At 41.1% G+C, this 26,707-nt stretch overlaps 2 protein-coding genes across 4 annotated transcripts in view; one reads left to right on the top strand and one right to left on the bottom strand.

The window, feature by feature from the left end:
• The first annotated feature begins 953 nt into the window (after positions 1-953).
• DLD (dihydrolipoamide dehydrogenase) lies at positions 954-18,413 on the top strand. 3 transcript variants are annotated; one of them, XM_086610221.1, is made up of 14 exons: positions 954-1,001; positions 2,081-2,156; positions 2,939-3,018; positions 6,691-6,759; positions 9,220-9,289; positions 9,664-9,764; positions 10,080-10,223; positions 10,435-10,536; positions 11,692-11,882; positions 13,316-13,486; positions 13,888-14,077; positions 14,482-14,619; positions 16,071-16,160; positions 16,267-18,413. In XM_086610221.1, the coding sequence occupies exons 1-14, from the start codon at positions 963-965 to the stop codon at positions 16,330-16,332; spliced, it is 1,527 nt and encodes a 508-aa protein (XP_086466347.1). In that variant the 5' UTR covers positions 954-962; the 3' UTR covers positions 16,333-18,413. The 3 variants fall into 3 exon arrangements, with proteins under 3 accessions (XP_086466347.1, XP_086466349.1, XP_086466348.1); XM_086610223.1 differs by lacking the exon at positions 10,080-10,223; XM_086610222.1 differs by lacking the exon at positions 6,691-6,759.
• A 1,106-nt stretch (positions 18,414-19,519) lies between these two features.
• Positions 19,520-26,707, bottom strand: part of LAMB1 (laminin subunit beta 1) — a 46,786-nt gene continuing 39,598 nt past the window's right edge. Inside the window, exons 27-33 of the mRNA XM_086609702.1 lie at positions 24,867-25,070; positions 24,335-24,479; positions 23,276-23,483; positions 22,912-23,053; positions 21,904-22,080; positions 20,584-20,743; positions 19,520-19,709 (exon numbers count right to left, since the gene is read on the bottom strand). Coding sequence (XP_086465828.1) covers positions 19,573-19,709; positions 20,584-20,743; positions 21,904-22,080; positions 22,912-23,053; positions 23,276-23,483; positions 24,335-24,479; positions 24,867-25,070 — 1,173 coding nt within the window. The 3' untranslated portion in view covers positions 19,520-19,572. The remainder of the gene's footprint in view (positions 19,710-20,583; positions 20,744-21,903; positions 22,081-22,911; positions 23,054-23,275; positions 23,484-24,334; positions 24,480-24,866; positions 25,071-26,707) is intronic.

The raw sequence follows: 26,707 nt of genomic DNA on the forward strand, positions 1-26,707 counted from the left end.
TCGAGCAGATCGACACAGCCTCCCAGCTTGGTGTCGTCCACAAATTTACTGAGGGTACATTCAATCGCCTCATCCAGGTCATTGATAAAGATGTTAAACAGAACTGGACCCAGCACTGAGCCCTGGGGAACCCCACTGGTGACCGGCCTCCAGCCGGATTTAGCCCCATTTACCACCACTCTTTGGGCCCGGCCATCCAGCCAGTTTTTAACGCAAAGGAGGGTGTGCCTATCCAGGCCAGCAGTTACCAGTTTCTCCACCAGAACACTATGAGAAACTGTATCAAAGGCTTTACTGAGGTCCAGGAAAACTACATCCACAGCCCTTCCCTCGTCAACCAGGCGGGTCACCCTGTCATAGAAGGTGATCAGGTTTGATTGGCAAGACCTGCCTTTCATAAACCCATGTTGACTGGGCCTGATCACCCGGTTAACCTGTATGTGCTCATTAATAGCACTCAAGATAACCTGTTCCATGACTTTGCCCGTCACCGAGGTCAAACTGACAGGCCTGTAGTTCCCCGGATCCTCCTTCCGCCCTTTTTTGTAAATGGGGGTAACATCTGCCAGCCTCCAGTCCAGCGGAACTTCAGTGAACGATAAAATAGTGGTGACTCTCCGTCTGTTCACGAAGTGCATTTTGATTGATCAGGTGTAGGTTTGTGAGCTGCTCTGCTTGACCTGAATACTCGCCCTAGTGTCGGGCAGGGCTACGAACTGCTGCGCCGCGCCGCCCTGGGGGCGCGCTGCCGCTTTAAGAGGCTCATTTGCATGACCCCGCCCCGCCCCTCAGGCCCCGCCCCCGAGCGCCGCGCTCGGCGCTGTCCCGGGCGGCCGCCGCCGCCAGGGGGCCCCGTCGCCTGCGACCGGCCGTCGCTCCCCCTCCCCCGGCCCGGTGCGCCTGCGCGAGTCCGCGGAGTCCTTGGAGCGGAGGCTGAGGGGCGCGGGCCGGCAGCGGCGGCCATGCAGTGCTGGGGACGCGTCTCCTGCGCGCTCGCTCGGGTACGGCGCCGGCAGGGGACGGCACGGCACGGCACGGCACTGCCCTGCCCTGCCCTGCCCTGCCCTGCCCTGCCGCGGGGCGGCGGGGGGAGCTGAGCCGCGCCGCGCTGCGCTGGGGAGGTCGGGCCTGGGCTTTCCTCGCGTTCCCCCATCCCTCGCCGGGAGCGGGCGTGAGGGCGGGCGGAGGCGGAGCAGGCGCTCTGGGGCGGCCGCGGCGGCTGGCGGTCGCGGAGCTTGGCTGCGCTTCGCTCCCGCCTCTGCTTTCGCCTCCTTCGCGGGGAAGGGGAGTCGCTTCTCGCCCGGCGCGGCCGAGGTGACACGGCGTCCGCGGTGCCGCCTGGCCCCAGGCTGGGGTCGCGCCGCCCCGGAAGGGTGGGCTTGGGGTCTTGCTCCTGCTGCCGTGTGGTTTGTTGGCTGTCGGTCGTCCCGAGAACGGAGCAGGGGTGCCCCGGCCTGCAGGAGGCTTCAGCCGGAGGGAGCAGCCGGGCGGAGTCGGGAGTGAGGGCGGACCCCTTTGTGGCTGTCAGCTCTCAGAGGGTCGCTTCCCGCCTTTGGACAGCACTGGGGCTTCAGAAACACTTCCAGGAATGTCCTCTAGTTACAGGATGATCGGCCCGTGAGATGCTTGTAGCAACTGTGCTGTCCCGTTACGATTAGAAGCTCTTTCCCACCAGAACCACCTCTGAGATGTTGCCTGTTCACGGGAAGTGGCTGAAGGGGTTGGTCAGGGAACACCAAGACTCTTCATAAACTCCTGTGGGTGTCTAATCTATGTCATTAGGTTGTTTGAGGGCGCCGTGTGTAGAGTTGAAGGTTGTCGTAGTTAGAGGCAGCCTTAGGTGAGGCTGATGTGAGGGAGAACAGGTGTAGTGATCGGCTGAGGTTGCAGAGCAGGTAAACAGCAGAGCGACTGACCAGGCTCTTGTCCTGGGCAGTGCCCTCTGTGCCCTCTTCTGTCGTGTTCCTGTTTTTGTTAACTGGTGACTGTAACTCTGTGTTCATCTGTGTGTGGTTGAATGCTTGTTTTTCTTCACGGGTTGACTTCAACTTTTAAAATTAAGCTTTTTTTCACTTTCTAGAGAAGCCGTTTTGATCAAATTCATCATGGTCTCCAGGGAATTTGTGCAGTGTCGCAAAGGACCTATGCTGATCAAGGTAATTAATTCTGGAGAATTTTCTTGGACCAAAGAAACCAACCTAAAAACCCAAGCAGTGCTTCAAATCAGAAATCAGTCTTCCAGGTGATGGGGGAATCTGTGTCAGCATGGAGGTTTAGATGAAAAATAGTGGCTTATGTGCCCTATTTGGTATCAAGCTAAAGCTATAAGTAGAAATTGAACTTCATATAGCATAAGAACAGTGATGGTAATTAATATTACAAAGGAGATTGTGGTTATGAGAAATGAATTAGGTACAAAGTTCATAGCTTCTTCTTTGTTCATAATCGATAGAGGTTGTATAGTTACCTATTTCAGCCATATTTTCTCCTTTATAAACTACTGATTTTATAGCATTTAGTAAGCATTTATCTTTTGCACTAAATACCAATAGAAGCTGTGCTAGAAAAATGTTACAGTAAACTATCCAGACATCTTGGGTTAAGTTCTTAAGGGATTTATAGCAGGATACATGGGTCAGACAGAATTCAGTTGCCTTGTTTCACTTTACATTATTGTCCCTGTAAAATTTCAGACCAGTTGGTTTTACTGCAGAGTGGATTCTTCCACACAACCTTTCCTTTTGTCCAGAAGTTACTCTTGGATGTGAGATGTAATTTACTCATCTAAACCTAGTTTATTAAGTTGCATCATTTTTAATAGCCATTTTACTTATTTAAAAAAAAAAATCCAGCATGAGTTATTTCAGAAATAACTGGTATTCCTGCAGTAAAATGTTAGTTGCTAAAACAAAAATAACTCAAATGTTCTCTATTTCAGTTGATGCCGATGTCACAGTTATTGGCTCTGGTCCTGGAGGGTATGTTGCTGCTATCAAAGCAGCTCAGCTTGGATTTAAGGTAAGATGAGACCTCACTCAGCAGAATATTCATCCAGATGAACTTGGAAGATGTTTGTGTGATACTGAAAAACTGAAATTCTCTGTCACATCTTGGGCCACCAGATGCTGTTTAAGTGTCGGTAATCTTTCTTTGCCTTGCTTACCCAGATTGTACAGAAGTTGAAATGGAGATGTGAAGACATTACTGTCTATACAGACAAAGCTGCTCAGGACAGCTTGCTTTTTAATTGGAGATGATAGTTGAGATGGAAGAGAAGGTGAGACAAGAATGCTAGGAAGGAATTTTTCTCCCAGCAAAGAAAAGGGGGGAAATAAAATGTGACAGTGACAAAAAGGCCACTGAAAATCTGCCCTGAAGAACAGACTGAGAGAACTCAAAAGATGAAAAAACAATATTCAACTGATATGTTTTTGGAATGCGAGTAGAGGAATTCCATTGTCCTCTGATAATTTCAGGGGTGAAAATATGTCTGCATAAATACTATAGTATCTAATTTACATTTTTTTATATTCATCTCCATTGTTGTCTGTTGTCTTTGAATGCCTTTTGAAAGAGGCAACTTTTACCTGATGTGTAGTAACGATGTGTCATTTAATTGAGTAGAGAGAGTTATATGTGCATAATGCATTTCACATTTTCTGAACTTAGAAAAACATGGAATGTGACTTCAGCAGGATTATTTTTTTTTTTTACCTTCACTTCTTAATAAGAGACCAACTTACTTTCTTGGCACTGCGTTGTTCATCTCTTAATTTGAAATCTGAGAAGGTGGTGCTAGCAGTCTTGAGCGTGTTCCTGCTGGCTGATACATCCCAATGCTTCTGAATTTTGACATCTGGACTTCATGACAAAGATGAATTGATTAGACCACCTGGTAAGGACAGGAACTCCTGTTGATGAACAGAGTTCCAGTGAAGCACTGGAATGGGGGCCCAGATAGCGTGTAGTCTTCACCCTTGGATATTTCCAGAACTTGGCTGTACAAGGCCCTGAGCCACCTGATACATCTTTAATGCTGTGTTTGGAGCCAGAGGTTTGACTAGATGACCTCCAAAGGAGGTCCCTTCAACCTAAACTTTTCAGTAACTCTTGAGTGTTGCCCTTCGTTACTCCCACAGCTGGGTTTCTGTGATGTTTCTTTGGATATTGTTCAGCTTTCTAATGTGTAACTGTACTAAAACATGAATGTTTGAGATTCCTTTAAGAAATTTTACATCTGCCTGTGACCTAGTGCAGATAAAGTTGAGTTGTTTTTATCCATGTTTGGGATTTTTTTTTTTGTCTTAATAAATATTCTTGGTTTTAGCTGTATGTTGTTATTGAGCTATTAGTACCTGAGAAAAAGTGCTCAGTGCTACAGATTTTAATTGAGATTGAGGCCTTCTGCTGTGTAAGTTCATGCTTGTTTATTCTAAAGCTGTTTTTCGTGGCTATATGCTCGCTTTTCTTGGAGCAACACTGCCCTCAGGTCCTTCATATCTGTGATTAACAATAGGATACCAAATACAAGGAGGTTAAAAAGTGCCATGGATTCTGTTTTTCATCGTGGCAAACATAATTTTGTTACGCTGCTTTACAGCTAGTCGGAGTGTGCAAAATATTTGGACGTGGTTGCATATGTCATCTGTAGCACTGGATAAACATGAAGAATGTTTATACTGTCCTTGAGGAATGTAAGGTGTTTTTATGAGATGGGCAAAAGGTAGATTCCATAGTGACACCATTTAGAGAAGAACCTGAGAGTGCTCTACTGAACTTGAATCTTCAATTTTAGCGCTACATGTGCTAACACAAGTGTTAAGTCCTTGTATCACTACCGCAGCATCCCACCTTATTGCCAACAATGTTCTCTGGACGTTGGCTTTTTAACAGCTTTGCTCAGCCTTGTCAGTGAAGTTGATGCAAAGTGGGTGAGGCAGAACCTCCTTATCAGGTAAAGGTGGGACCAGTGCTGGTGCTGTTTGATCCATTGTGCAGCTTTTAAAGCCCTTGGATCGTTTTTCATGCATTAATGTGCTTAAAACAGGAGGAAGGGTAGATAGGGGATCAGCATGTCACAGTGTGTTTCTGTGATTTGATACAGTGAATCCTGCTCTTCATGTTACCATCACTGCTATTTTAGCACAAAAGCAGCAATTTGAAAGAAATGATGAAAGGCTTTCCCCTGGGTAATCACTTCGGTCAGCAAATTGGAGCCCTTAGGAGTATAAACCAAGGAACTGGAATTTTGAACACGCACCTTGCAAAGCAGGAGATACCAATTCTTGTGCTTCTATAAAAAAGGTTTACAATACTTTCTTTCCCCTCCAAGTGATCTGTTTTTACTTGAAGTTTTGTCTTTTTTTTTTTTTCCTTTGCAATACTTTGATCACAGAATGTTAGGGATTGGAAGGGACCTCAAAGGATCATCTAGTCCAATCCCCCTGCCGGAGCACGACCACCTAGATTAGATCACACAAGAACATGTCCAGGCGGGTTTTGAACATCTCCAGAGAAGGAGACTCCACAACCTCTCTGGGCAGCCTGTTCCAGTGTTCTGTTACCCTTACTGGGAAGAAGTTCTTCCTCATGTTTAAGCGGAACCTCCTATGTTCCGGCTTATATCCATTCCCCCTGTCCTATCATTGGATGCCAGTGAGAAGAGCCTGGCTCCATCCTCATGGCAGTCACCCTTTACACATTTATAAACATTGATGAGGTCCCCCCTCAGTCTCCTCTTCTCCAAGCTAAAGAGACCCAGCTCCCTCAGCCTTTCCTCATAAGGGAGATGCTCCACTCCCTTAATCATCTTTGTGGCCCTGTGCTGGACTCTCTCAAGCAGTTCCTTGTCCTTCTTGAACTGAGGGGCCCAGAACTGGACACAATATTCCAGATGTGGCCTCACCAGGGCAGAGTAGAGGGGGAGGAGAACCCCTCTTGACCTACTAACCACAGCTCTTCTAATACACCCCAGGATGCCATTGATGTTGGCAAGTTGCTGAGAAGGAGATGAAATATTTTCTATCCCTGTTGGTATTGACCTTATTTTTGCTTTGTTTTGCTTTTCTTGATTTTTGCTTTTTCTTTCTTTCCTTATGGGTTTTGGCACAAGAGAGGGAAATGTTTGCGATCTGAGGCTTTTGTTTTGTTTTCTTTAAAGAAAAGATTGCTTCACGCGATTTTAACATATTCATGTTAAAATTTGTAACGTGTTAACATTAAAATCATTTGTTATTTGCTTGCGATTACTCATTTTTAGAAATCTTTTGCATTATTTACATTTTTTGCTTTTTGCAAGGTTTTCTTTTTAATTGTAAGTGGAACATCTTCCACAGAACTGAGTGTTGTATTTAACTGAGGCAACTTTGTGGATTTTTGAAGCAGAACAACAGCACTGAAACTTGTATGAAAGTGTAAATGGTGCAGTGGGGAATGTGTCTCTCTTCTTGTTGAGAATTTTGTTTCAAAGAGCCATTTTGTAGTTTTTAAGTTAAAAAAAAAAAAAAAGAGGGAGGGGGAATCTGAGCCACAGAATAAACCTAGGAATTAAATTAATGAGACACTTGTAGAGGAAGTGTTACTAGGTAAGTGCCTGGTTCTTTTCATCAATTCTAACTTGTCAGATACCCTGTAAGGAAATAATGGCATAGTATGCTAAAAAGTTATTTTTTCCCTCCTCTTCTTCCTCAGACTGTCTGTGTAGAAAAAAATGAAACCTTAGGTGGAACCTGTTTGAATGTTGGATGTATTCCGTCCAAGGTAAGTGTACATAGTTTGTCATAACTTCATTAAAACCTACAGATATAATATGTATCACTCCTTATTTTTTTTCCAAGATTGACATACTTTCTTTAAAAATTGGTATTACAATCCATATAAGCTGAGGATCCAAATAAATAACACAAAGGGTTAAAGTTTTATTTGCTCAATAGAAATTTTTGTTTGCAAACTCTGTTTTTGTGGGCTTTCCCAAATATGAGAAGAATGTGAAAACCAGAGGTGTGTACAGATGGACTTCTCACTCTTAATGAACTGTTGAGCCTGTGTTGTAACCAGTAACTGACTGCAGTGTTAACTGTCTCAGATGGTTGTATCTCTTGTAGTCCACCATGTGAAGTTCTTGATCCTCTCATACCAGTTCAAAATAAACTTGTAGTTTTGTCCAAGATGTTGTTCTTAGGTTAAAGGAGTGCTGAACTGTGTCACTAGGGGTAGAGAAAGTAAATCTAAATTACAGGGAGAGAGGGACCCCTGAAAAATTGTGAACTCTGACTTTGGTTATGTGCACCATACTCTGAAGTAAGCTGTCTCCCTCCATTGACTGTACAAAGAGCCTAGTTGATTAGCTCTTGAAATATTAGACTAAGCTAAAATAGTATTCTTACCAGCCCTAAAATATGGCCTGGAGAGTGGGGCTGGTAGTGCTTGTGTGGAGAGAGAGAGAGAGGGAAAAGAGAGAGTCCAAGGCATGCACTCTGAAAGAAAGGAGAAGAAATTCTGAAGAACCTAACATTTGAGGTTGACAGTCCAGGTTAAGTAATTTCAGAACTAGGCCCTTCTAAGAACAGTGCTATTGCTAGATAGCCTTATCAGTCTAATCCAGAGGGGGTTGGAACTAGATGATCTTTGAGGTCCCTTCCAACCCAAACCATTCTGTGATTCTGTTTAGCTGGGTGCTCCTCAGTCTACCTTGTTAGCACCCAGCAGGTGAAGGAAGACACTGGTAATGCCAGGTTTGTAATGGCTGTAGCAACAGACATAATTTTCTTACCAAGATCTCTTCTAACTGTATTGCTATTTCTAATCTGTTTGCTTAGAGAGGTTCCATTAGCACAGTGGGAGAAAATACAGTATAAATACAAGTTTTTAAAATGCTGTATTAATTTTCTTCAATGTTTTACTAATAGTTCTAGTGGAGTTCAAAATATCTTAAAATACTGAGAAAAAAACTCAAAAATGAGGTGTAGATCAACACAGTGTTACTTTGAAAGTTTGGAACTGTGCTAGATTCTATTTAACTAACTTTTCTTCTTGAGTGGTTTTTTTATCCTTTGAAGTTCTTAAGAAAATACTTCTGAACTCATGGCTAAATTCAGATACTATCCAGAATTTGCTTTGAATGGCAATATGTTTCTTAAGAAGTGAATACACCGAGGCAATAATAAACTATTCAAAAATTCCTTTCCAAAAAGCCATCCAAAGTAATACATTGGGCATGGATTTTTTTTTTTCTTTTTTAATTGCTGAAGTCTTAAGCAGTGGCTGTGTCTTCCGTAGTGTTGGATGTTACAGATTCAGGGTTGAATCAGTCAATGTGAAATGGGCAAATGAATTTTAAAAAGTGAGAGTTCATAAGACTTATTAATAAAAATGGAATTATCCTATTCTGACAGTATTAGTTTTATGCAAATGTGTGTATATAAGGCAGGTATCTCAAAATGTGCTTTGAATGTTTCACTGTGCCTGCTTTCAGTCTGCACAGACTTGCACTGTTGTCCTTCTCGAGAAGATACTGATAATTGCAATTTGGGATGACTAGTGAAAGACATAGTTTTTCATACCAAGATCCCTTTCTAACTGTTTTGCTATTTCTAATTGAAATACAGTTCAAGAGGTTCTGCATTTCAAGCTGCTGATTTATAAACATCATCATCATAAAAACTCTTCTGAATTTAATTTTGAATTCTGAATGTCCAGTGACCCGAGCTAGCTTTAAGCCATGTAGCTTCAGCTCAACTAGCGATGCCATTTCTAACTCACGCATGTCTACACGGGCTAAAATTTTCATAGGGATTTCAGTATAGGTTTTCCTCATTTTGTTTTTCTGTATGCTTTTTGTTGACGAGTAGTCTCTTGTCTGAGGCAATAAGAAAATTCTCCTGTGAGTCAGCCAGAATCAACTTTCTTTAAGTAAAGTCTGTTCCAATTTTTTTTTTTAATCCTCATGGAGTTGTTGCCAGTTTCTCTGGTGACATAAGCAAAAAGGATAGGTGTGATTTTAACTTTTCAATTTTTATGTTAACATAAAACACTTCGTCAGGAGCTACTATGTACAATTTCTGTGTTTGAAATACATCCTTTTAAATACATGCATGTCAGGCTTTTTCTTAGTAGTGAGAATGTTTTGCAAATAACATCAGATTTTTTTTTTCCTTATAATATAAATAATTAAATCAGTCATGAATGTATGTCCCAATTCACATTTCTGTGTGTGTTTAGGCCTTGCTGAACAACTCGCATCTGTATCACTTGGCCCATGGAAAAGATTTTGCCAATAGAGGAATTGAAAGTGAGTGTGAAGAGCAACTTGTGAGTGCCTGTTAACATAAATGGTTTCCATCAACAAGTAAATTTAATTATTCAAATCTGACTGCTATAGTTTTCTGGTCAGAAAACTTTGAAGTTATAAATAATATCCTTTATCTGTCAGTTGGAGGGTTAGGGACACGTGTCTGCTACTTGAACGCTGAATCATGGATAAGTAAGTTGCATTTGAAAAGTGTAATACTGCTTTTTAGCATAGCGGTTGTTGAATGTAACCTTCACTGTTTAGTAAGGGCGTTTAACACGTCTCACTGTGTCAGAGCCGTTCGTTGTGTTTAGGTTAGCTCCCTGAAATAAAAACACTAAAATGTCTTCATAGAAGGTGTTTTTTAACCTTAGTTACAGGAATCCGTTTGAATCTGGAGAAGATGATGGAACAGAAGAGTGGTGCAGTGAAGGCCTTAACAGGTGGAATTGCTCATTTATTTAAACAAAACAAGGTTAGTTTGGATTATATACTGAGAGATATTAATGATTTTTTTCTGATCTGAATTTCTTGCTTTTTACATTTTCATATTGTTGCCGCATAAGTTAATTTGAGTGACTGACTGGGCAAGGGCAGAATTTGAATGCTTCTCTTCATTCTTAATCTACTTAAAAGAATAGTATACAAGTACTTTGTGATTGGTACCATATGGTGATGTAAGGGCACGTGTTAGCAGCTTCTCTAAAGCCATTAGTGAGATTCAGATTAAATGTAGCATAATTTATATAAGTAATTTGAATCTGAATTTACTGTCTTCTGATTACCGAAGGTTGTACATGTATCTGGGTTTGGAAAAATAACTGGCAAAAACCAAGTTACTGCAACCAAAGAAGATGGCAGCACACAAGTTATCAATACAAAGAACATACTTATAGCCACTGGCTCAGAAGTTGCTCCCTTCCCTGGAATTACCGTACGTATTTGAAATCTTAATGGTACTGTTTTTCAGTGTGTAATATCCACATAATTTAACGTGTAGTAATTTTTTTTTGCATCTGATTGCACTTCAGCTTCTATTTGTTTTATATATAATGTATAAATGAGATTGTAAACCTACTAGATGATCTTTAAGGTCCCTTCCAACCCTAACGATAACCTCCTTTTGTGGATTTCTTTTTCATTAGATTGATGAAGATAATATCGTGTCATCCACTGGTGCACTGTCACTAAAAAAAGTTCCTGAAAAGATGGTTGTTATTGGTGCAGGAGTCATTGGTGTGGAACTGGTGAGAGGATATTTAAGCCACTTGATCTTTATTTTATAAAGGAACAGGGTGTTATTTTTTTGTGTTATATTTAATTGTGTTGCTGTGATTTAACAGATGTTTGGTTGAGTGACTTGTAATGAATCTGTTCGGACTTCATAGCCTGCTAGCTCCTTTTCTACCAGAAAAGCTGGGATAAGTGTTTGCGGGATCAGTACTCCTGCAGCTGGTTAGCTAAGCAGAGAAATGAGAGAGGAACATCCAGAGCCTCACATAGAGTTTTTTTTGGGGGAGGTAGCTTTTGCTGAGGTTTCTCCCTGCTCTATATACAGATGAGAAAACTTCCTTTTTTAAGGGGAGTTCATTTTAAGCCAGGTTCAATTACTGTGTGTAGCAATTAATCCCAAAAAATTTTATGTGATATGAAAGATTGCCCACATTCTATCTAACTAACAAAGGAGTGGAGACTTTGTAGTTCATCTTGGTCTGAGTCCTTTTGCCTCATACCTATGTGGTTCAAGAAGAATGTGTATTTACTGGTCTTGCAATTGCTTGCAAATTTGCACATCTGCTTAGTGGTTGCTTAACTTGCTGACTGTTAAGCGGGAAGGAATAAGCAAAGTGAAATACTGTGTTGGACAGATGTGGGTGACTTGAGGTAGATAAGGCGTATAAGGGTTTTGTTGATGGGTGGTGGTTATGGTTATAAGTACATACAGAAGCAGCGGTGGTTCCATTTTATTGCATAAAACTTTCGTAACATGGGACTGTTTCGATTCAACTTGTAGTCGTATTAGAGCACCATAAACACTTCTCTTGGCTTTTCTGAGCTACACTCAGATTCTTTGATTTTGAATTTTTCTATACCTATAACCTAAAATAGATCTAATTTATACTTAATTATTTTGTTAGCTATTTCTTTAAAAGATCAACTCCATGAATTTAATCACTGAAGTTTTGCGTATGCAAACAAGCAGTGATAAATCCATTTTTTTGGGAAAGACTGGGGCGACGTGCGGGCATGTTTTATCCTACACTGTAACGTTTGTAAAAACATCATTTCGCTCTTACCGGTTGTCCTGCTTTTGAAAAGTTTACAATTGAAGTGATAAGTATTACAGTAAAGAAATCTGAAGTTTTCCTTTCAAAAACTTACACAAGTTGTTGTGACTGCAGGGTTCAGTTTGGCAGCGCCTTGGTGCAGATGTGACTGCTGTTGAGTTCATGGGCCATGTTGGTGGAATGGGAATTGACATGGAGATCTCTAAAAACTTCCAGCGTATTCTTCAGAAACAGGGATTTAAGTTTAAACTGAACACCAAAGTTACTGGTGCTACTAAGAAACCAGATGGAAAAATCGATGTAGCGTAAGTGTTTAACGTAAAACTAAAGGAGTGCCATATATATTCTTCCACCCAATCCTTGAAACCTATTTAAAAATACAGTTTGATATTCTTTGAGCAAGCAAAAATAAATTTAGGATGAAACTTAATTCTTCAGTGAAATTTATTTTTTATCCTGTATTGTAGCTTACAGAGTTCATAATTTTGAGTTTATCAAGTGCTGGATTGCATATGCAGGAGAGGTTCCGTTGACTTGAGTTGAAGGTGTGCTAGTGTAAAACCAGTGTTGCTTTGGTGAGAGCAGTAATAAAAGCAGAACTCTAAATTGTTCTTTGCATGGGAGATCTTTGCTTCTGGTACAATTGACATAAATACCATGATTGCTCATACAGTCGTTTTCACACTGTTAAGTCTTGGCTGCTTACTGGAGAGGTTTTGTCCATACCTCCCCCTGTCTCCAAGTAAGCATGGCAGAGATTTGATTGCCTTTGAGTAGAAATAAATGAAACTACCGTAGAATGTCTTTTAATGGCGACACTCAAGCCCTTTGAAGACTTACAGATGAAGAGCTAATATAGAAACACTTACAGCAAATTTGCTTTGTAAAAGTCCATACTATGCACTACTTCTCTTCTTTCTCTTGTTAATGTATTCTCTCTGCAGTCCAGTTACATAAACTGTAGTTTGAGTTTTAAGAAAATGACTTAACAAAAGTAAGCTTAAATGTTTGTTTGGTTTGTCTTTTTTTTTTTTTTTTAACTGGAATCTTAATACAGTGACTTGTATTTGCTGTATCACCATACCTTGGGATAGTCTGTCCTTCACCATTTTAAAGGTCCTAGATTTGGGCTGCTTTAAACAGAATGCTGATGGGGTTTAATGTGGTCATTTACATTTAGAGTATCATTTTATTTCAGGAGTATGCTTTTGAAACACATTTCCTACTCATTCTCACTTGCCATGCTTTTGTGCTCTCAGAACATGTGAGCTTAACTTGGTCTGAGTGCAGTTAAACACAAAGGTGCACTTGAGGGGATGCACCTGATGCAGGGCAGCTGCTAACAGGTGTTTGGTTCTTGGACCAGAAAAAAGCTTGCTCAGCATACATGGCCCTACCCCGCCCCGAAATATATAGAGTTTGGATGTCGAGTACTGAGCCCCAGTTATTTTGCTGTACAGATTTGATCCTATCGGGTCATGCCACTTGCTAGTGGATCTATATGCCCTGATTTCTATATCTAAGAGTTGCTAACAAAGGTAGTCAGAGTTGTTATCCCTCCCTCCCTCTTCTACTCCTCAGTTGTTGTAAGGAAGGAGTGTGGGGCAGGCTGAATGCAAGTGTTTTGGATGCCAGATCCAGCCAGCAGGTCATCATCTGGATCATATTAGTTACTAGTCAGAGAAATAAAACACTGAAAGTTTCTGACTTAGTGTTTTTGCTGCTTATTTTTCTATAGTGTTGAAGCTGCTGCTGGTGGCAAGGCAGAAGTAATAACTTGTGATGTGCTCCTCGTTTGCATCGGTAGGCGTCCTTTTACAAAAAATCTAGGTCTTGAAGATATTGGAATTGAACTTGATAAGAGGGGGAGAATCCCAGTCAATAACAGATTCCAAACCAAAATTCCAAAGTAAGTAATACTAAATATTTTTTCAAGCAGAACTCTTATTTCTAAAAGTTTAACCTACTAAAGCAAGGGGTTTTTTTTGTTTTAATTGCAGAATATGCCTTTCTTTTCTGAAAGGAAAACTCAGTTTCTGTTTATTTCAGGAACTAAAGATTTTTAGTCAACCTTTGAAGTTTTGTAATTCAAAAGTTACTCTGTGAGTTTCATGTCACTAGTACTTCTTGAAGCATGGTCATTCTGTGGAAACTGCTCTTTTATACTTGTTTTTTCTTTTGATATTCAATATTTTGATCTGTTTTGATTAGTGCTTTCAGTAACGTTTTAAACTGGCTGTTATACAAGATAGCCTGGGTGTGCTAGGATGTTTTTAAACAGTGTCTTATTCTGTTTCATTGGTCTGATAGCATCTATGCTATTGGTGATGTAGTTGCTGGACCCATGCTGGCCCACAAAGCTGAAGATGAAGGCATTCTTTGTGTAGAAGGGATGGCTGGGGGAGCAGTTCACATTGACTATAACTGCGTACCTTCTGTGATATACACACACCCTGAAGTGGCCTGGGTTGGCAAATCAGAAGAACAGCTGAAAGAAGAGGTACTGTTTGCTTTCTTCTTGGACAAAACTTATTTTCCACCTTGGGTGTGGTTTCATTGTCTAGTAGTTTACCTAGCTACTTTTTCCAGGAGAGTTTCTGCATCTGAATTTACTGCTTAAGATGTATGATTGAATGATTCTGTCCTGCATGCCGTTCTCTCAAGGATCACAGTTCTCTTTAATGACTTCTGTTCTGTGAAGTTAGTATTGTTCACTTGCTAACTAATCTTTTTTTAATACTCCCTTATACCTCTTTTGGTGGTGGTCGTTCTGCATTGCTCTGTATGTCTTATATACATGCCTTTTATTTTTGTATTACTTCTGTTCTTGTACTTATCAAATTGTCTCTGTGGTTACATTGTTCTTATTGGTCATTAACTCAGTAACATGTACCTGTTTTGTAGGGTGTAGAATACAAAATTGGGAAATTTCCATTTGCTGCCAACAGCAGAGCAAAGACAAATGCCGACACAGATGGCATGGTGAAGATACTTAGTCAGAAATCAACAGACAGGATGTTGGGTGCTCACATTTTAGGCGCAGTAAGTATTGTAAATTGTGCTGCTGTCTTGGCCTTTTAAGAGCCTTTTATTGAGTGTTGCACAGTTGCAAAGTAGTTGTCAAGTTAGAAGTGCTTGTGAAAAGGAGGAGGATTTGAGTTTACCATAGTTACTTTTATTTACTGACCTCTTCTGTAGCCCTGCCCTCCTCCCTGTCTTCTGTTACTTTGGTCTTACACCCAGCATATTTTTTTTTTTTTTTTTTTTCCCCTGAGAATTGATAAGGTTAATTGGTTTCTCTGACCAAGGGTTTGGATTTTTTTCATGAATACTGCCAAATCCTCAAGAGAACAGCAGAAATAGTTGACTGAAGTTCTCAAGTTCTGGAAGCTGAGGGAGCTGAACAGACTGTGGCTGTGGTGTTCTCTTTTTTTTTTTTTTTTTCTCCCCCTCTCTGGACTTTAGCAAAGTTGATAACCTTACACTGCAGTCACCAAATCTGAGGGTATTAACTAATGGAACTCTGATTTGAGAATCCTTAGCAAAGAACAGAGATCAGAAAATTCTATTCTGGAAAAGTATCGTTTTCCACTGTCCCACGTAGTCCAAAGCTAGACCCTGATCTCTCTGTTTTGTTTATCTTAGCTTTAAATATTTTTTTTTTCCCTAAAGATGTATGCAGAAACACTTCCATGCATCTTTATATACCATTTTCATAAAAAAGAAACACCAAAACTGCTCTCTATTTCCTGGAAAGGAAACTTTATTCCTATGAATGGATATACCGTCAACACTAGCAGATAGGCTTTTTGTTTCTGAATCTGATCCTTATAATTTCTGATAGGAATACATAATAAGACATTATGCTAGTTACTTGCTGTCACAATGCCATTAATTTAAAAATCAGCATGTTTTAATCAGACTGTCTCACAACAGTAAACTTAATCCACTGGGAAAGGGCTGGGGGGAAATCTTATAATTGTGAATGCTAAAAACGTGTCAGAAGATTTCACTATTTTCACCTCCTCAAAGAAATGTTCTCTGTGTAAGTACAACTCATTAATGAAAATGAGGGTGCAAGATGTAGTGTCATGCTTTTGTTTATCTAGTTATCTATTTAACTTTCCAGGAGGGCATTGAAGTTCTTGGGAGGTTTCAGCAGTGATAACACACACTGTAGCTTTGACGAGACTGTGGGTATTACCTGACCAGTATCTTGCGGTGGAAAAATGCCCAGATTTTGCACAACTCTTGGTAATGAGAGAACAAATACTCTCATTAGGAATTATTTTAGATTTACACTAGGCTTGAGCACAGTCACCAAACAGATGAAGTACTTCCAACTTACAGCTAGCACTTCAGCTGTGTTCTAATGTGTTACAACTTCTCTTTTTTTAGCAAAAGATGCTTATTTACAAGATGTTAGTGATTTATGAGAACCTGGACAACTGCATAAAGATTTGTGCTAATTAACAAATACCATTAAATCACAGGGTGCTGGTGAAATGGTTAATGAAGCTGCCCTTGCTATGGAATATGGAGCATCATGTGAAGATGTAGCCAGAGTTTGCCATGCCCATCCAGTAAGTATTTTTCTAATCAGGCTGTTGAACACCAGGGTTACACGGACGTGCTATAATTCCATGTGACTACTAATGACTTGTACCTTTTTGTGTTTGCTCTCTACAGACGGTGTCCGAAGCCTTCAGGGAAGCAAACCTAGCAGCATCTTTTGGCAAAGCTATCAACTTCTAAAATGAAGGAGCAGATCTTTGTACGTGTATAGTACATCTCTGAAAATGGATTGTGGGCCCTTACAGAACGCTGAGTCTGAGGATTTTAGGACTGAATTAAGTGATTATCTTCATTGTAAACATCGAATATTTAAACAAGTAGAATTTGGAACAAGTGGAATTATCCACTTGTCTCTGTAAATTAAATACTTAAAATCACATGTTTATTTACATGATGAATGTTACAGAAAAACAGCCTGACAGAACTTTTCTCTTCTTCAAAACCAAACATTTCACTGCTGCATGGGACTGTCAGGTATGCTGGTCGAAACTCTGTGTCCAGCATACCTGGTGTTTTCTTATTTGAAGTAGTGACAGACTAAACCGTGGAACGCTGGCACTTAATAATGCGCTGGCACTTCAAAATGCCACTGTCACTTCCGCACAAAAACATGTTTCCTTCTGAAAGGATTAACTTTAGAATTTAACCTACTTCTTACATACAAGTACCAAAATTTGTTTTGACCTACTAGTTTTAGAATGTTGGGAGAAGAGGGGCTCATAAAGATCCATTAAAACTATATTGACTTTTTAAAGAGAAAATTACTCTGTGTGTGTGATTCTCCACGCATCATGTTTTCATATTGAAAACTCACCGGGAGAAGAACCGAATGCTGGTGGAGAAATGAAAGATTGAAGAGAAATTAATCTTACCACTTAATCTTTGTTTTTAAAGCTTCCATTGTCCAACTTTTTTAAATTTTAAATGCTAAAACTGGGTAGTGAAGCAGCACATGCTGTTAAGTGCTATGACATGAGGGTTATTCTGCACCTTCCACACACAAGGGCTGAAGTGTTAGCTCTCTACACAATTAAGACATACCTTCTCCTCTTCTGTTTTCTATTTTGGGCTCTCTTTCTGTGTCTTCTGTAGCAAGAGAGCTTAATAAATAGTTAACACGGCTGGAGGGTCCTGATTGGCCCTGTTACTCCTTTTAGTGTCTAGTTTGTCAGGTATGTGAAGAAACTCTCAAACAAATGGCATCTTTGGAATATCCATAATGTGTATAAGGAGTGTGCCCAATTCCAGTAGCTTTGTTCTGCCGGGTCCCACTTCTTTTCTTCGCTAGGCTCTTCTGCCTTGAAGTAAACCTTCATACCTACTGGTATTGTGCATGTCCTTTTTCATTATGCCCGTGACATGATAGATGAGAAATGTGCTTTCAGAAAATAGTGCAAAAGCTACTTGGTTTTGTGTATAGACAAGATGGTTGCATCCTCCTGCCTTTCTTTAGAGCTGCTTATTAAGCATTGATCCAGTATCCATACTGATTGACGGCAATATATGCCAATGTTACCATTTTACTAAGATACCAGCTAATCAACAAACACCAGTGATACTGTTCTTCAGGATTTTTTTTTTTGTTTGGTTGGTTTTTTAATTTCTCTTGTAAGTGTAGATGGGGTTAAACCCTGACAGCTCATTAAAGTTATCACCATGCCATCAGATGACCCAGCATATCTGTGAACTGGAATAATTAATGTGGATCTGCTTTCAGGTGTTAGTAGGAAGTTGCTGAAGGGAAAGCAAAGGTGAGACAATAATAAGGGAAGAAAAACTTGATTCTTCTAATAAATCTAGACATTTCAGAGTCACTTCTACCTGCTGCAGGTAAATGCTATTAAGTGTTAATCTTGTGCTTTGCAAGTTTTTTCTGGAAGCCTTTTGTGTCCACTCTCCTCACCTCCCTCGATGATTGTGGCAGTCTTACTACAGTTCAGCTTTGAGATTCATCAGTTACAACCTCTCATATTTCATTTTGTTCGTGTTAAATGAAGTTTGGAAAGTCAGGGAAACTATAATCAAGAGTGCTAATCAGGTGCTAATCAAGAATACTGCTAAAATTATGAGGGAGACTATAGTGTCCCAGACACTTGAAAATAAAATTCAAGGCTTTAAGGTTGTTACTGTAGTTATTTCTCTTGCTGTCATTCCTATTCTATTTAACTGTACAAAGAGCATTTGTAAAGGTAAAAGATGAGCTACTGAGTCACCTGTCAATGGTCTGATGGCAGCTGAATGTTGCGAAGTTTGCAGATTGTATTTTTAACAGCTGCAAAGCATACTGACAGTGAAACAGTGTATGATGCTGGTATGCTAATCAATTCCAGTGAGTTAGGTTTGTTGTGGGTTTTTTTTCTTCTCTGTAGCATTTGTAACCTATGCTTAAGGGTAGTTTTTTATTTAAACATACCGCTCTTCAGTTTGCCTAGGTGGTGATGTGTTCTTCCAGAGTTGTCCTGACTAACTTTTGCTGACATTAGTCAAGGTTAGGTAAGGTGCTGATCAAAGTATATATGCAGATGTACGTCTCAGGTCAGCGTTTGCAGTCAGGATGTGTAAAATGCATTAGCAGTTTTGGATGCTAATTTATGTAGCTGATGAATGTTTTGTACATCCGTTTGTGTAGTACAATACAGTTGTCTGAAGGTGTGCTGTTCTACGTAACTTTCAGCTAAGGTATGGTGAACTGGATGTTACTCTTGCACTTTGAAAGAAGTCTTATTTGCGTTAAGCATGAGCTGCTCTCTGAGAGCGACGTCCGTGTGCAGCTCCTTCACTGATAAAGTGCCCTGTGAACTTTTGTAGTTCCTTTCACTGAGAGGCTTGATCCTCCAAGCTTCATTTATCACCTCAATTTGGTGCTTGAAATGTAAACCACACTCACCCCTTCAGTGCAGACCTCTGTTCCCACTTCACAACTAGAGTGTTTCACAAGCAGTGACATGAAACTAGTGTTAAGCCTAAACGGATATCTTGCAGAGGGTAGATAATCTTTCTTGAGTACTGTGGTGTAGATGCTAGCTAACTGCACAAGGATGGCATTTCTTCATTCGCTTGCAATTTTGTTCTGAGTGACCATCCTATATTTTAGAGTAACTGAAGCCCTTCTTTAGAATTATGTGGTTGGAGCCAAGATTTTATTATTAGGTCTCTTAACCAGTTTAAAAACGAGACTTGCTAAAGGATTAATTGATTTACTATTTCAGCTACTGAAAATAGGAAGGAACTTAATGAGTCATACTGGGTACATACAGTGATACAAAAGTACTGTTTATTTTCAACATCAAAAAGTAACTTGTCTTTGGTCTGTGACTTGAAAGTCAATATAAAACCTGGTCACATCTCAGTGTGATGTCAAAAAGAACTAGTGTAATACTCGTAAAATCCACCCTGAACACAAGCATTTCCTGCTCCCATTTATAAGCATGTGCTGTAAACAGCAACCTTCTGGCTGATTGTCTGTAAGAGGGAGCGAACTGTCTCTTCCAGCTCCACCAACTGCTTGGCTTTATCTTCCAGAACTTTTTGATTGTTTTCATATGTATTTTCCAAGTCTGTGAGCAAAGGAAGAGGAAAACCAGCTTAATTAGGAGTGTTTCAATGCAGTAAAATGTAAATCATTATAATTACAGATAAACTACTATTCAAATCTATTTTTATTGCGGAAGAGAATCTGATTAGGGGGAAAAAAAGAGAGTCTGTAATGGCACCTCTTTGTTTCCTTTACACTGGGACATAAAGCAACTAGGAAGTAATTTTCCGTAAGTGGGATTCCAAAAGTATACTTTGGTTCACGTTGAAAATAATTGTCATTCTCTGCTGTATGGTGGCTTTTACAGAACAGTGAAATGTTTTGGCTTGTTACAGTTAAGACCATTCAGTGAATCTTTGTAACTGTGCAGGAGCAGCTAAGGGGAAGAATGAGTTCCTGACCTGGGAAGAACAGGCGGAGAGCTTAGCTCCCTCCGTGATAGTTATGGGCAGATTGCCCCCTCCTGTTTCAATCAACTTTAATCGGCAAAGGGAAATGTTAAATTAATCTGTAAACTGGAACTGACATATCCTGTTGTTTTAATAGCTTTCAGGGTGGGGAGAAGGGTGGGGTACAGTAGATGAGGGTCTTGCTTGAATGGGTTAGTCCTTGTCCTAAGCATGGTAGCTATGTTCCTTCCCTGTAGTGGTTCTTGGGGCAGTGATAGGTGCCCTACCAGAATTTGTGTCTCACTCTAAGTTTCAGCTTTTTTACAGAAATCTTTTGAAACAAAGACTATGTTGTGTCCATAAGAATAAGGAAAGCAGATCAAACCTCAGTAACAAAGAATTAACTTCCATTTTTTTTTTTCCCTACTGCTGATGAATGGTTGGTTTAACGGCACAACATTGCTTCGTATTCTAAGATGACGACTTACCTCCTCAGAACAGCCTTACCTTTGAGCAGCTGGAGTTTGCTGTTTGCTTGAGCCAATAAGGCTTTAGCTTCATCTTGCAACATGCTGGCTTTCCTCCTAGCATCAGCCGACTCTTCTGTCTTCTTGGCAATGAGATCTTCCACCGTCCTGTACTTGTCGTTCAGCTCGGTATTGAGGACCTGTTGTTCCAGATTCAAGCACAAGATGGAGCTCACTCAAAAGACAACGCAGTGGCAGTTCGCATTTCCTCCCTTAGCTCAGTTAAGAAAAGCACAATCAGGGTTGGGGTATTTCCTACTTAATATTCAGGACTCCAAGAGTTGGGGTGAAGACTCCTTGGTTGCCCTTTTTGCAGATCTGTGGCTGTTTTACTGTTTTAATACCAACACTTGGCAAGGGTTTACAGGATATAAGTCACACAGTTCTGTATCTAACAGAAGCCCTGGCCCTTAGTACAGCTGGAAAGCTGCATATGGTAAGGAACTGGCACGGGTCCTGGCTGAATGCTTGCATTTGGGGAGGAATACCCTTGTTACTCTCAGTAATGAGAACAGCTGCCTAGTTTGTGTAGGTGAAGGTGCTAGGGAAGTCACGAGGCTGGTTGCTCAGCTGTGCTTTTCTCTGCCGAGGTTAAGATTAAAAAGTCCTATGACCCAACTGAATTCAACCAATAAGCACGTTAACAAGCTGTGGCAGTATCGGAAGTCTCTTGTGAGTACTTGACAGCCATCTGAAATACTACTTAGTGTTCAGAAATAAATTGATTTGATGGATAATACATCTCTCCTGGCAGAAAATGCCTCTCTGGAGACTGATAGGCTAACTATAGACAGCAGATCGGAGCAATGAAACTTCCTTTGGCAGATTTGTCAATTGTTTTGTTAATGAGCATTCTTTTGCTATTACAAAGGCGTATACCAGACATTGAGAGCAATGACATATGGTCAGAGAGCAAATTTTGCATCTCTGATATTTAGAAATTACTCTGGTTTTGTATAGAGCTAATGATTTTTGTTGTCGCTTGATTCTGTACATGCCAAATTCTGGGCTGTTTTTGCTGAACCTGTCATTGTCATAGAACCATAAATACTCTATGGAGGGGAAAAAGAATTACCAGTTCTCCTGTGGCAGATAGTAAACCTGAGAGACAGAAACAAATCTATGAAAGGCTGACAGTGTGGCAGTGTGACAGGTTTCCTGCAGCTATTTTAGAAGCTGAAAACTTCCCAGTACTTTCTGTCTGTATCTGGTACCAAAATACGTAAAAAGCACCTATCTTTGGTAAGTGCATTAAGTGCTTTTTTTTCCCCCCCCTTAGCATCTTTCCTGAGCTTCTCACCTTTTTAACTTCTTCAGCATTTTGTTTTGCAGTAGTAATTTTTTCTTCTATATTGTCTACATTCTCTGCATTTGTAGCAGCCTTTTGCTTAAGGTCTTCAACACTCTTCTCTAGCTCAAACAGGCGTAAGGTAGCATTGTTCAATGTTTCTTCAGATGCTGCATTTTCAGATTCGATCTAACAAAGAGGGACAACAGTTACATTTCCAAAGGACAATATAACAGTAAGCCTTCTGGATAAGCTGTGATCAACTAATTAGTTCATGTCCACAGATCTGATACAAAAACCAGTGGTTTAGTTTTGTTAAAAATGGCCAGTTGCAGTCAAGATGAAAGCACGCACTGCTTGAAGATGGGATACATATGGGACTGCAAAAACATAAGGAACATGATTAAAAATTACTTGATTGTATTATGCATGCAAGAGTTGCCTAATCCAGGCAAAACTTCAGACGTTTGACTCCATCATTTAATAACGGACTTGTGAAGCTGCATATCTTCTAAGCTGGCCAGGCTTCCTGGGTATAGTCAGCACTATGGTCTCATGAGGGCTATGAGATAAAGTCTGAAAATACATTACCTGACAAGACTACAGCCATTCCACTTTAATCCAGCACTCGTTTTTCAGTCTCGTGCTGCAGTGGTGAGTGACGCTGAAGGCATGGCTATGCCAATACACTGCCAATGTGGTGACAGGTAGGACTTTACAGGGATCCTGCCACACTTGCTGTGTTAGAGGACTACAGTCCTGCTCATTTAACTTCAGAGGTGCAGGATACTGGGTTAGAAAAGCCTTTTTTTTTTGAGAGCAAGTGGGCCCCTAGCATCTTCTCCCATACTAACTCAAAAGTTTGTGAAGGCAAAAATGGTTTAGATTCATTTCAAGTGGAGTCTCTGATTGTTTTTTTCGCAGTGCCCAAGAGCCTTCCCTAGACAGGCTTACATCAGTTTGTAAGTATCAGACTTGGTGCTGTTTCTATATCTTAAAAAATACTCATAAAGAACTCACTGAGGTCAGCAGGTCTTGAGTTCCTTTAATATCTTCGTCAGCTTGTTTGATGGCTTTTTCAGCTGCATTTTGAGCTTTTTCAGCTTCTTCCAGTGCTGCTTTCACCATGTCTGCAGTGACTTTAACATCTGTTGCACCTTTGCTGTAGAGCAAAACTATGTTAATGCTAAAAATGTTTTTACTTTGAACTGGAAAAAACAGTAGTCATACACTGCCAAGGGCCAGTTCTGCCCCTTAGTGAAGGAAGGAGAATCTACATCAGGGAAAGTTAAAACTCGTCATTTTCTGAAACAATGAAGTGAAAGTAAGTCTCATTCAAGCTCTTGGTGACTAAAAGCAGCTAATACAGAACAGGGTTGCATACCTTGCTTTTTTAGCTTCCTCCAGCAGCATTTCTGCTCTGGCAATGTCTCCAGCACTCTGCTGCAGAATGACCTCAACATCAGAAAGGCTTTCTACACGCTCACGGATATCTTCTGTCAGGGCTTGCAGCTGCTGGGGAGTGCTTGGCATCTCCATGTTCATCACTTCATTAGCCACTGCCTCGATGCTGTCCAGGTCAGCACTGTCTTCTAATGGACACAAATGACAAAGATGGAAGTAAAAGCTTTCCCGTGTCAAGCCTCCGTACTCAAATTCTTGTCCAATGGCTCCCTTAAGAAGGAAAATCCTGGGAAAGCTTCCTCCCCCATACTCGCAGAAAATCATAGAATCATAGTATGGTTTGGGTTGGAAGGGACCTCAAAGATCATCTAGTTCCAACGCCCCTGCCATTGGCAGGGACACCCTCCACTACAAAATCAAGGTGTTAAAACTGCCTCCATAGGGTGAAACTTCCCTCTCGGGAGAGGGCTAGCAGGCCCATGGGCACTGCTGGCACAGCTCTCTTGGAAGCCATTTGAAGATGACGGTGATCAGCTACACCACGCTGGGGCCATGGGGGAGACACAAGCCCACTGGAAACGAAGCCAACAGCTGCACACAAATGTATTTGTGCTAACACTATACTCAGCCTTGTGCAAACAGGGAAGGAACAGGCTGGCTGTGCTGCTGCTCGCTAGCGAACAAGGCCCTCGTTTAACCTTTACTTGCCTTCTTAACAGAGAGAGAAACTCGCAGGTTCTGACTTTCCTCTCCTTTAACAGTACTTTGTCTGTCTAGCCAGAACTTATGAACACACTTGGCAAGCTACAGCAGTACAACAGCCTCAGCTGAAACCAACACAACGTGTCACAGTTTGCTCTCACTTTCCTATTGTCTTGGTTTGCTCTTGTTTCCAGATTTCATCATACATGCTAAGTCTGGCTGAAAGAGGGGGGAGGCGGACACAACTATTGCATTACCCCTTAGAGGATGAGTCAGAGCTAAAGATAAGTTTTCACAAACCTAGAATTAAAATATAATTTAAATATAAGGTTCTTACGCATTAGGAAGTCTCTAATCTGTTTAATAAGATTTCTCAGATCTTCGTTGCTTCTATCCACTTGTTCTTTCGTAGCATTGGTTTTGAGCAAAACTGCTTGCGCATTTTGTTTTGCTTCATCAGCTCTCTGTTTCGCCTCAGAAACCTGAAGAGAGGAAAATGGAAGGCTTGACTGCATATTTGCTTATGCTAAGGCCTGTTTTAAAACAAAAATTCAGTTGGAGTCAGAGGTAATAGTAATGAGGAATGCTTTTCCTCATAAAACTCACAGAACACTTTTAAAAGCTGGCCGTGATCCATACCACCAATGCTAGTTTAAACAACTCAGGCTAATGTTTAGAGTTATCCATGACGATTCACTTTAGCAGCCTCCCTTTCTGAGGATCTTTACAAGCATGATGAAGTTACGTAACTGAAAAGAAGTATTTTGAAGTAAACCAGGCACATACTTTGTCAATTAGCGTCTAAACTTGTGTTACGACTAAAAGATTTTATTTTTTTTTAGTATCTACCAATTGATTTGGCATATTACCATTCTGGAGAGTTGCTCAACTTCTGCTAATGCACTGAGGATGTCTCTGTCAAAATCCATGGCTTTCTGCCAGGCGTTGTGAGCTACAGTCACCAGTCCGTCGCAGCCAGGTCCTCCACACTTCTTCTTTCCGTCATCTGTTCGACAGTTTAAACCGCCACACTCGGACTCGGCACAAGAGGCTCCCACGGGAGTGCCACACGTCTGCAGAGGCACAGTAGGCAAGGGAAACAGTCACAGCTTTGCTTCCATTGCTGAGCTGCGAGGGGGATGGAGTCATGGAGTCATCAAATACTATGTTTTTTCTGCCCCTTGCAGTAGCATGCCAAGTACCACAGGGAAGGAAGCTGAAGTAGGGCTGCAAGCTGGAGGTGCTTCCTGCAGCAGGTCCAGACCAGCATGATTTTAACCATGTGCCCCCCTTGCACCTTCCTGCCTTTAACATGATTATAAATATGCAGCTCCCTGATGGTGAAGTACCTGCAGGTTATGAGGGAGGCCTCGCTTCACTTTCATCATCTACTTTTCCTGTACACCATCTTTCGCTGGAAAGCTGCCGTTAAGCTTTGGTTTCAAGCTGGAAGCTGCTACTGTCTCTATGCCTTTTGTTTGCAATCAGTCTCCACTACTGTTGGGAGGAAAAATCAGCCATCCCAGGAAGCTGTTTTATAAGGAAGAAAGTGTATCTTTTCCTTTGCTCTAATGCTCTAGAAATGTAATAGAAGCTGAAATGCTTCAAGTTGAACAGGAAGTGTTTTTTTTGATCTCCCTTAAAAAGTTGTCCCATGTCCTCCACCAAATGTTTGCTCTGATTTCATCTTTCCTGAACACTTTTCAGGTTGTGAATTTTGTCAAGGATGTATTCCCATTGAAATAGTTTTTACCCTGAAATTTTCTATCTAAACTATTTCAATCAGCAACATTGTACTGAGAATTATCCATTACTTGGTCAATTGTTTGGACAATGAAATCACTTGGGAGTTGTTTTAGCCAGAGGGAAGATTGGAAAAATTCCCCTTTCTTGTGAGGTTCTTTTCCCCCCTTCCACCCCACCCCTTTTGCCAAATGATAGTCACTAACCAGCATACTTTGCAGCCAAGAAAACCTCTCTGGGAAAACCCAGGGGCTGTGCCAAGTTGGCTGCAGCTGTCTCCTGTGAAGTGTAAATGAGTCCCTCTTACCTGTTTGGCATGCAACCCAGCAGTAGCTAGAAAGCAAAAAGGTGGTTGGTTTTTTTTTTGGTGTCTCGTGATTACACTTCCAAGCAACTCAGTGTTTATGGCCTTGATAAACATCTACCCAAGATTTTTTCATCCTCCAGAACAGTTAGGCAGGAATGTAGGAGAAGAGAAGCTAAACAAAAAGATGTCTCTTTCTTCCCTCCTAAGAAAAAAGGAGGGCTGGGGGAGGGATGACCGAAGTTGTAAAGGAGAGGGGACAATTCAGCGGGTGAAGAACTCATCCTCTAAGGCAGGCCTGGCCTGCCCAGGGGAGTTAATGAGCAAGTCCCCTGCAGCCTGCCTTCATGCAGGATTGTTCTCTGAATGCAGCTGGCCGACTTCAAAGTGAAACCGAGGGAACACCCAGCCTCTCCCAGGAAAAAGCCACCCTTGATCATATTTACAGATGAGCAGGCAGCTTCAACAGAGAAAATGCCCTTTTGACTCCAGCTCCTTCTAAGTTCTGCTTTGTCTCAAGCAGGAGGACAGGAACGCAGAGATGCCGAGGAGGGCGGCCCGTCAGCACGAGAAGCAGCTCAGCACGAGAAGCAGCGCTGCCTGGCTGGGCGCTGCATAGGCGGAGCGTGTTCCCTGCAGAGCTGCAAAAAGGAAGAGAGCAGC

The sequence above is a fragment of the Tauraco erythrolophus genome, chromosome 4, assembly GCF_009769465.1.
Source record: "Tauraco erythrolophus isolate bTauEry1 chromosome 4, bTauEry1.pri, whole genome shotgun sequence".
In the NCBI taxonomy this organism is placed as follows: domain Eukaryota; kingdom Metazoa; phylum Chordata; class Aves; order Musophagiformes; family Musophagidae; genus Tauraco; species Tauraco erythrolophus.

Bases quoted from the DNA above. Each gene is read 5' to 3' on its own strand.
- DLD (XM_086610221.1), top strand. From the start codon at position 963: ATGCAGTGCTGGGGACGCGTCTCCTGCGCGCTCGCTCGG. The intron at 2,157-2,938 runs GTAATTAATTCT...TCTCTATTTCAG, and splicing joins AAGGACCTATGCTGATCAAG to TTGATGCCGATGTCACAGTT. The intron at 10,224-10,434 runs GTACGTATTTGA...CTTTTTCATTAG, and splicing joins CTCCCTTCCCTGGAATTACC to ATTGATGAAGATAATATCGT.